Source organism: Garra rufa, chromosome 9 (assembly GCF_049309525.1).
Source record: "Garra rufa chromosome 9, GarRuf1.0, whole genome shotgun sequence".
Lineage (NCBI taxonomy): Eukaryota > Metazoa > Chordata > Actinopteri > Cypriniformes > Cyprinidae > Garra > Garra rufa.
In genome coordinates, this window is record NC_133369.1 from 2,854,159 (window position 1) to 2,865,178 (window position 11,020).

Sequence of the window (11,020 nt, forward strand, 5' to 3'; positions counted from 1 at the left end):
AAGTTAGCCGTATTATTTTAACATAAAGATAACGATAACCAAGAGTTAATCGCAGTGTGAAAAGCCTACATCTGCTGTGTTCATACAGGGAGGTGGTGTAGTTAATGAAGTCAACATGAAATCACCTCCACAATCGGTTGTACTTCCGTCATGTGACGTATAGCAGGATACATTGAATATTAAGCAGTTTTACAATCCTTCCTTGTCTAGTGACTTGCAACCATGAAAATATAAATAACAGATCAAATATAGGACAAGGACCTTTTTCAAAATAGCACCAGGAACATGCAAAAAAGTTCATCTTGACTTTAAATGTGTAAATGTCTGAAATGTATTCAATGTGTGGCGTTCATGGACATACGGTTATATTAAAACAATAAGCACAAATGCATCACTCAGCACAGAAGCTGAAAAGCAGCGAGCTGACGGTTCAAACCACATTCTGTGGATCCTGTTAGATATTGTTTTTTATTTGTGACTTTCATATTGACGTTGGCGGTGTGTATATATTTGTACAGCTCACGTTACTCATATCTAAGTGAGATTTGACTGTAAATTATGCGTATGTTGAGGATAAATGTGATCCTGCAAGCCGTTTGCGCACTGTTTTATGTATCGATAGGCATGATGAGGTCAGGCCGAGCTTAGAAACATTTAAGAGTTCAATTTATTTTAGTAATTTTTACTTTTTATATCATTTATGCTTTATACGTTAAGTACAATGGGATTGTACAGCCGTTTGATTTTTGATTAGTTTTAGGTGATGATGATGATGACAGTACTAAAACCTTGTTACAAAATGATAATGATTTAAACAGTTTTTTCTTTTGATCTAATCTGTCAATCACACATGTTAAAACACATCAAACACTCATTTTCTTTTTTAAGGCTTTTTGCCAAGATATCAAGTGTAAAAGCTATTTTTAATATTTTTTTTCTGTGGATTGTATGTTTTTATGTTCAGAACAGCTATGCTGCATCTTATGTTTTTGATGTTTTTATAATAATAATATTTATTCATGTGAACTTGTCGATACAAGTCTTCCTGTTCACTGTCAAAAGTTGTCACCATTTTTAACTTAAAAACTTAACCTTTTAAGGCAGCTGCTGAACTTAAAGGTGCACTGTGTAATATTTAAAATGATCTCTAGACAGAGGTGCAATATAATATACATAACTATGTTTTCAGGGTTGTATAAAGACCTTACTTAATGAACCATTATGTTTTTATTAACTTAGAATTATCAGTTTATATCTACATACACCGTGGGTCTCACATGGAAGTCGCCGTTATGTTTCTACAGTAGCCCTAAACAACATCACTGTTGTTCTTGTGAAAAAACACTGACACAATGATGGACAAGTAACAGTAATATTCACAATAACATTGTTTTATTGAATGATTAAGTAAATATAATTCCTTAAATTACGTTTTAAAAGAAATCTCACTATTCGTTGCTGTCAAAAACGGCGAGATTTTAATCCTGTATCGGCTTCTGTAGTTCTGTAAAGGGAGGGGTGAGCGGTGGACTGTTGCAATTCACAACCTCACCGCTAGATGCCGCAAAAATCTACACACTGCACCTTTAAGTTAAATCAACTTAAAAGTACAAGTCATTTTAACTCACTACAATAAAGTGTATTAAAATGACTTTTACTTTTAAGTTGATTGAACTTATGAGTTGAAATGACTTGTACTTGTAAGTTGATTTAACTTAAAATTTCAAGGCAGCGGCTAAACTTAAGTTTTTAAGTGGTGAAAACTTTTTATAGTGAATAGTTTGCAAATAGTTTCTGTCCTCTTTGTTTTTTATTAATCTGTTTTCATGTGTATTATTTTATAGAATGCTTGAATTTTTACTAAGGTCTTGCAAAGTTGCCTTTTACCGTAAATAATCAGATCTAAAATGAAGCGAGGATGATATCAGTGTGCATGAGAGTCGAGATTGCATTGTGAGGATGTTGTTCGTTTTGTTCATTAGCTGTGAGGAAAAATGTTTTATTCATTAGTGTCTCTCGAATCCTTTTAGGCAATTATTCATTTGCCTTAGAAACATTGCCTTTTTAAGCATTGCAATATCCATTAAGTCCCAAATCCAGTCTGTTTGCAGTACAACTGCACATGCATTTCAACATCTGCACAATTGCTGTAGATTTTTAAACTTGTGGAAACTAAGAACATGTAAATACATGTGTAAAAAAAAAACAGCTGCATTGTGTATGCATGTGAAACAGACCAGTAACTTGGCTGTGAGTTTTATTTTAGATATTTTTCCTTTTTTTTCTGAGCCAGTGATGATCAATGGAATAAAAAAATACAAGTATAATTGTTGGGGTGTGATTTTTTTTTTCTGTGAAGATTCTCTATAATATTCACTTCATATTAAAGATATTAGGGTTCGTACAGATAGTGTAAAATGACATTTCTAGCATTTTTTAAGCACTACTTTTTTGATTTTCAAGGACTTAAATCAGAAATCTCACTTAACAATGTCTCATCTTTCAAATTCTCAAGAAAGAAAAATGGATAAATAAAAATATACTAATAAAAAATGCCAAAGATAAAGTGAAGCACATGCAAAGTATCACTACTAAAGTATTACAAAGTATACTACACTTTAACTATATAGTAAGACCATTTTCCCAAGGATTTTGTATTAGTGTATACTTCTATATAATATTTTTTTTTATAACTGTACTGCCTTAATGGTTTGATGTTTTCTACTGTTTAAAAAAAAGTTGGATGAAAAGATAAATAAATAAAAAAAAGATTAATGAATCGCTCCAAAATCCTGATCTAAAACAAATTATTTACCATAAGTGTTACAAAGTCCCAAACGTTTCGAAATCCGCTCCCTGAAGTCCCAAACTGATTCAAATGAATCGCAATCAGCTCTCCAAAGTCCCAAACTGAATCAAATGATTCATAATCTGCTCTCCAAAGTCCCAAACTGAATCAAATGATTCATAATCTGCACTCCAAAGTCCCAAACTGATTCAAATGAATCGCAATCAGCTCTCCAAAGTCCCAAACTGAATCAAATGATTCGCAATCTGCTCTCCAAAGTCCCAAACTGATTCAAATGATTCATAATCAGCTCTCCAAAGTCCCAAACTGAATCAAATGATTCGCAATCTGCTCTCCAAAGTTCCAAACTGAATCAAATGATTCATAATCTGCACTCCAAAGTCCCAAACTGAATCAAATGATTCGCAATCTTCTCTCCAAAGTCCCAAACTGAATCAAATGATTCATAATCTGCACTCCAAAGTCCCAAACTGATTCAAATGAATCGCAATCAGCTCTCCAAAGTCCCAAACTGAATCAAATGATTCGCAATCTGCTCTCCAAAGTCCCAAACTGATTCAAATGATTCATAATCTGCACTCCAAAGTCCCAAACTGAATCAAATGATTCGCAATCTGCTCTCCAAAGTCCCAAACTGATTCAAATGATTCATAATCAGCTCTCCAAAGTCCCAAACTGAATCAAATGATTCGCAATCAGCTCTCCAAAGTCCCAAACTGATTCAAATGATTCATAATCAGCTCTCCAAAGTCCCAAACTGAATCAAATGATTCGCAATCTGCTCTCCAAAGTTCCAAACTGAATCAAATGATTCATAATCTGCACTCCAAAGTCCCAAACTGATTCAAATGAATCGCAATCAGCTCTCCAAAGTCCCAAACTGAATCAAATGATTCGCAATCTGCTCTCCAAAGTCCCAAACTGATTCAAATTATTCATAATCTGCACTCCAAAGTCCCAAACTGATTCAAATGAATCGCAATCAGCTCTCCAAAGTCCCAAACTGAATCAAATGATTCATAATCTGCTCTCCAAAGTCCCAAACTGATTCAAATGATTCATAATCAGCTCTCCAAAGTCCCAAACTGAATCAAATGATTCGCAATCTGCTCTCCAAAGTCCCAAACTGATTCAAATTATTCATAATCTGCTCTCCAAAGTCCCAAACTGAATCAAATGATTCGCAATCAGCTCTCCAAAGTCCCAAACTGAATCAAATGATTCGCAATCTGCTCTCCAAAGTCCCAAACTGAATCAAATGATTCGCAATCTGCTCTCCAAAGTCCCAAACTGATTCAAATGATTCATAATCTGCTCTCCAAAGTCCCAAACTGATTCAAATTATTCATAATCTGCACTCCAAAGTCCCAAACTGATTCAAATGAATCGCAATCAGCTCTCCAAAGTCCCAAACTGAATCAAATGATTCATAATCTGCTCTCCAAAGTCCCAAACTGATTCAAATGATTCATAATCTGCTCTCCAAAGTCCCAAACTGATTCAAATGATTCATAATCAGCTCTCCAAAGTCCCAAACTGAATCAAATGATTCGCAATCTGCACTCCAAAGTCCCAAACTGAATCAAATGATTCGCAATCAGCTCTCCAAAGTCCCAAACTGATTCAAATGATTCATAATCAGCTCTCCAAAGTCCCAAACTGAATCAAATGATTCGCAATCTGCTCTCCAAAGTCCCAAACTGAATCAAATGATTCATAATCTGCACTCCAAAGTCCCAAACTGAATCCAATGATTCGCAATCTTCTCTCCAAAGTCCCAAACTGAATCAAATGATTCGCAATCAGCTCTCCAAAGTCCCAAACTGAATCAAATGATTCGCAATCTGCTCTCCAAAGTCCCAAACTGATTCAAATTATTCATAATCTGCACTCCAAAGTCCCAAACTGATTCAAATGAATCGCAATCAGCTCTCCAAAGTCCCAAACTGAATCAAATGATTCGCAATCAGCTCTCCAAAGTCCCAAACTGATTCAAATGATTCATAATCAGCTCTCCAAAGTCCCAAACTGAATCAAATGATTCGCAATCTGCTCTCCAAAGTCCCAAACTGATTCAAATTATTCATAATCTGCACTCCAAAGTCCCAAACTGATTCAAATGAATCGCAATCAGCTCTCCAAAGTCCCAAACTGAATCAAATGATTCATAATCTGCTCTCCAAAGTCCCAAACTGATTCAAATGATTCATAATCAGCTCTCCAAAGTCCCAAACTGAATCAAATGATTCGCAATCTGCTCTCCAAAGTCCCAAACTGATTCAAATTATTCATAATCTGCTCTCCAAAGTCCCAAACTGAATCAAATGATTCGCAATCAGCTCTCCAAAGTCCCAAACTGAATCAAATGATTCGCAATCTGCTCTCCAAAGTCCCAAACTGAATCAAATGATTCGCAATCTGCTCTCCAAAGTCCCAAACTGATTCAAATGATTCATAATCTGCTCTCCAAAGTCCCAAACTGATTCAAATTATTCATAATCTGCACTCCAAAGTCCCAAACTGATTCAAATGAATCGCAATCAGCTCTCCAAAGTCCCAAACTGAATCAAATGATTCATAATCTGCTCTCCAAAGTCCCAAACTGATTCAAATGATTCATAATCTGCTCTCCAAAGTCCCAAACTGATTCAAATGATTCATAATCAGCTCTCCAAAGTCCCAAACTGAATCAAATGATTCGCAATCTGCACTCCAAAGTCCCAAACTGAATCAAATGATTCGCAATCAGCTCTCCAAAGTCCCAAACTGATTCAAATGATTCATAATCAGCTCTCCAAAGTCCCAAACTGAATCAAATGATTCGCAATCTGCTCTCCAAAGTCCCAAACTGAATCAAATGATTCATAATCTGCACTCCAAAGTCCCAAACTGAATCCAATGATTCGCAATCTTCTCTCCAAAGTCCCAAACTGAATCAAATGATTCGCAATCAGCTCTCCAAAGTCCCAAACTGAATCAAATGATTCGCAATCTGCTCTCCAAAGTCCCAAACTGAATCAAATGATTCGCAATCTGCTCTCCAAAGTCCCAAACTGATTCAAATTATTCATAATCTGCACTCCAAAGTCCCAAACTGATTCAAATGAATCGCAATCAGCTCTCCAAAGTCCCAAACTGAATCAAATGATTCATAATCTGCACTCCAAAGTCCCAAACTGAATCAAATGATTCGCAATCAGCTCTCCAAAGTCCCAAACTGATTCAAATGATTCATAATCAGCTCTCCAAAGTCCCAAACTGAATCAAATGATTCGCAATCTGCTCTCCAAAGTCCCAAACTGAATCAAATGATTCATAATCTGCACTCCAAAGTCCCAAACTGAATCCAATGATTCGCAATCTTCTCTCCAAAGTCCCAAACTGAATCAAATGATTCGCAATCAGCTCTCCAAAGTCCCAAACTGAATCAAATGATTCGCAATCTGCTCTCCAAAGTCCCAAACTGAATCAAATGATTCGCAATCTGCTCTCCAAAGTCCCAAACTGAATCAAATGATTCACAATCTGCTCTCCAAAGTCCCAAACTGAATCAAATGAATCGCAATCTGCTCTCCAAAGCCCCAAACTGAATCAATTGATTCGCAATCAGCTCTCCAAAGTACCAAACTGAATCAAATGATTCACCATACGCACTCCAAAGTCCCAAACTGAATCAAATGATTCACCATACGCACTCCAAAGTCCCAAACTGAATCCAATGATTCGCAATCAGCTCTCCAAAGTCCCAAACTGAATCAAATGATTCGCAATCTGCTCTCCACAGTCCCAAACTGAATCAATTGATTCACCATACGCACTCCAAAGTCCCAAACTGAATCAAATGATTCGCAATCTGCTCTCCAAAGTCCCAAACTGAATCAAATGATTCGCAATCTGCTCTCCAAAGTCCCAAACTGAATCAAATGATCCACCATACGCACTCCAAAGTCCCAAACTGAATCCAATGATTCGCAATCAGCTCTCCAAAGTCCCAAACTGAATCAAATGATTCGCAATCAGCTCTCCAAAGTCCCAAACTGAATCAAATGATTTGCAATCTGCTCTCCAAAGTCCCAAACTGAATCAAATGATTCGCAATCAGCTCTCCAAAGTCCCAAACTGAATCAAATGATTCGCAATCAGCTCTCCAAAGTCCCAAACTGAATCAAATGATTCACCATACGCACTCCAAAGTCCCAAACTGAATCCAATGATTCGCAATCAGCTCTCCAAAGTCCCAAACTGAATCAATTGATTCACCATACGCACTCCAAAGTCCCAAACTGAATCAAATGATTCGCAATCAGCTCTCCAAAGTCCCAAACTGAATCAAATGATTCACCATACGCACTCCAAAGTCCCAAACTGAATCCAATGATTCGCAATCAGCTCTCCAAAGTCCCAAACTGAATCAAATGATTCGCAATCAGCTCTCCAAAGTCCCAAACTGAATCAATTGATTCACCATACGCACTCCAAAGTCCCAAACTGAATCAAATGATTCGCAATCAGCTCTCCAAAGTCCCAAACTGAATCAAATGATTCACCATACGCACTCCAAAGTCCCAAACTGAATCCAATGATTCGCAATCAGCTCTCCAAAGTCCCAAACTGAATCAAATGATTCGCAATCAGCTCTCCAAAGTCCCAAACTGAATCAAATGATTCGCAATCTGCTCTCCAAAGTCCCAAACTGAATCAAATGATTCGCAATCAGCTCTCCAAAGTCCCAAACTGAATCCAATGATTTGAGATCCGAGCTCTGAAGTCCCAATGTGAAAAATTATTTGCGAACCAACATTTCAGATCAGGACTCGGATCGTGGATCGCGAATCATTTACTTAGATCGGAACTTTGCGTATTGCGAATCATTAGATTTAGATCAGGACTTCAAATCATTTATTGCAAATTATTCAATTTGAATCATTCAATTCGTAAAATGATTCACAATCCCGTTGAGATCTAAATCAAATGATTCGTGATAAGGATTCGATTGGAGCACTTTGAAACAATGAATCAATTTGTGGCGTAATGGTTTAACTGATTCAGAGTTTGGCTCTTTTAATTTGTTCTGGTTTTTGCTAGTGAATCGCTTAAATAAATTGATTCAGTTCATCTAGTCTTCTTTTCGTAGTACTGGCTTAGCTCACTAGTTTTCTGACATTAACTGAAATAGGTGGAGAGGTATGATGTTTTTTTTAATTTTGCGTAAAAAAATATGTACGAAAAAAATAAATACTTATTTCATAGATACATTGTCTTGCAATCATTTAACCAACTCTTCAAGAATGTTGCTATTTTCAACTTGTACAAACCCTGACATATCCAAGTTCACCCCAAAATTAAAAGCTAAATAAATATTAAAAATAAAGATATTCTATTTTGCTATAAGTATTTTTTCCTCTTATTAGATTCTTTAATGTCAAATTATTTGTTGTAATACAAATTTTTATTATTATTTATGTTGATTTTAAGGGGAAATATGATCCACACGTGACAATTTAAAAGCTAAAAATTGAAGCAAGAAATATATTTCCATTTTAGAATTTTTTATTATGCTTTTTTCATCAGCTCCTTAGTTTTATAGTAAAACACCAAATCAAAATATTCTTGTGCTGTTGTGACTCAGAATCCTTTCCAGAATCCCTGTAAATAATATAAACAAACTGACTTTGATTAAAATCAAACTTATTACTTAAATCATAAATGAATCCAAACCAGCTTCCGTTTCATTCAGAGGAACAAGACAACGTTATGTTGAATGTGTCTTCACAACCTGAGACATTGTATATCTGCTTTATCACACAGACTCATTAGGCACTAGAATATCACAAACCAGCACAGTACTGATGGAAAACACATAATACCAACAAAATAACACTTCAGAAACAGATGACAGGTGTTGCAGCATGTCAGGGTCGCCATTCGCTCCAGCGCTCAGTGTTTACATGCAGAAAAACAGACGATTAGATCAGATCTGCCATCTGATTTAACATACGCATTGAATAAAAATAAAAGGCCCTCGTTAGATGTGTTTAACAGGAGTGGTTCTTCCACAAACTCTCACATCAAGGCATCACCTCCGTGTTTACAGTCGGACGGACACTTTTAACCCCGTCAGTCTGGGGGGTTTTCTTTGATTTGCTTTTAACCTGCAAGAAAACAAATATTCAGCCTTTAAAAATGCAGTATATGGTGAGTGGACATGTGCTCATGAATGGGTGCCGTCAGAATGAGAGTCCAAACAGCTGATGAAACGTGAATTGATGGACTACTTGGATTACTTGTGGATTATTGTGATGTTTTTATCAGCTGTTTGGACTCTCATTCTGACGGCACCCATTCACTTCCATTGGTGAGCAAGTGATACAATGCTGCATTTCTCCAAATCTGATCAAAAAACAAACTCATCTACATCTTGGATGGCCTGAGGTTGAGCACATTGTCAGCAAATTAGCATTTTTATTTTGGAAGAATTAAAAAAATTTGACATTTGACTATGAGATTCACCCGTCTGACCTCGTCTCTGTGCGCTAGTCTCCTTTGGGTGCTGCCGGTGTTTCTGCCACACTGTGTGCCGGCGTTCACCAGCTTCTTCTCTTTGGCAGAAGAGCTTCTGGTCACTGGCATGGGCTTCTCTTCTTTTTGACCTTTACAACAACAGCATAGAAGTTCTATATATGCATGTACATCACTGGATATTAACCTTTGTGACTCCCCAGTTTTGTTTTTTAGTCAACTCTTGTAGTTTAAGTAAATAAATAATATAAATATAAATTAATTCAAATGGATATTATTAATTAAATGCAATCTAAAATAATTAATATAAATATTAGAATATAAATAAAATAATTAAGTTTCAGGCTTCTAGACATTTTAGAAAAGGAATGTTCTTTTTAACTAATAAATATATGATTTTAGTTGTAATGATTTTAAGTCATCTTGAGGCCCTCTAATGAACCTTTGTTTATTATTTATTATTTATTAAATAAAAAATTATTTATTAACCTTTAAAAACCTTAAGGTTAATAAATAATTGAATATAATAAAGAGAAAATTGTGATTTTTTTTAATTAATTATTATTAATTTCTTTAACCATTAATTCCTGCCTTAACCAGATACAAACATCCCACTTTTTAAATTAAGCTTCAACTTAAACATATGCACTTTAAATTAAATTAAACTGTGAGTAAAAATAAATAAATTCATTTAATTTGATTTTATTTTTTACTATTAATTTCTACCTGATAAAATATTTTTGAGCTTTGCATAACTAGTAAAATATATATTCAGTCTAGTTTTTCAAAGTAACTAAACAGCTGTTAAGGGATACTATCTTGATTTTTAGTTGTTTTATTTCATTTAATGCTTGTTTTGTCTTTTAAGTCATCTGAAGGCCCTCTAATGAGCCCTGGACCCCTGGTTGAGAACCTCTGATGTAAGAAACCAAACCATAATTGAACTTTTCCATCTAAAAGCCTTTGCTTCAGTGCTGGAAATGAGTTTGATGACTAATGCCACAGTGTTCAAGATAACTATGGGATGTGGGCTCCATGGTTACCATGGTAAATATTTGTTAGAAATAATATATATTGCTATTTGCATTCGTAGATTATACATTATGGGCCTCAGTGAGTGTTTCAGATGACAATCCCTTTCTATACAATAATACAGTTTGATTATGTATATATATATATATAAAGGATACAATAAGATACTACGAACATGAATTGCATTATGACAAAACCATGGTACTTATTAAAGCGTGTGCATCTCATAGGCATTTCTATATTATCTATGTGATGTATTTGAATAAAGATGATCGTTTCTGACCTGATCCGGCTGCCGCTGCCGCTGGTGTATTGTCATTCCCGGTCGCGCTCTCGCCGGTTCCGTTACCGGCAGCTGCCCGTTGCGTCTCCGTGTCCGTGCTGGTGAGCCACGTCGATTCGGTGTCTCTGCTCTCGTAATATCGGGGTTCGATCGTGGCAGATCTGCTTCCCCCGCAGCCCATCGAGCCCGTGAGCATCCTCACGCACACGAGCGCGGATCTGCAGTCATTCTCAGCGGATCTTGAGAGACACAAGCGGCGATGTTGCGCGTCATCGTGAACGCGCATTCATATAAACACGGGCGCGTGTGCATTCAGCACTATGAACATGATATATATAAAGAGAAATTATCTTGAGGAAAAACTAATATTATGACAC

General features: G+C 36.1%; 1 protein-coding gene across 1 annotated transcript; it reads right to left on the reverse strand.

The window, feature by feature from the left end:
- Window positions 1-8,341: 8,341 nt before the first annotated feature.
- Window positions 8,342-10,879, reverse strand: baalca (BAALC binder of MAP3K1 and KLF4 a). The gene is made up of 3 exons (XM_073846492.1): window positions 10,644-10,879; window positions 9,329-9,459; window positions 8,342-8,961 (listed from the first exon to the last, which is right to left on the reverse strand). The coding sequence occupies exons 1-3, from the start codon at window positions 10,837-10,839 to the stop codon at window positions 8,878-8,880; spliced, it is 411 nt and encodes a 136-aa protein (XP_073702593.1). The 5' UTR covers window positions 10,840-10,879; the 3' UTR covers window positions 8,342-8,877.
- Window positions 10,880-11,020: the final 141 nt, after the last annotated feature.

Excerpts from the sequence above, each read along its gene's own strand:
- baalca (XM_073846492.1), bottom strand. The coding sequence starts at position 10,839 with ATGCTCACGGGCTCGATGGGCTGCGGGGGAAGCAGATCTGCCACGATC. Across the intron at positions 9,460-10,643 it reads GGCAGCGGCAGCCGGATCAG|GTCAAAAAGAAGAGAAGCCC; the intron begins GTCAGAAACGAT and ends GTTGTTGTAAAG. Across the intron at positions 8,962-9,328 it reads GACTAGCGCACAGAGACGAG|GTTAAAAGCAAATCAAAGAA; the intron begins GTCAGACGGGTG and ends GTTTTCTTGCAG.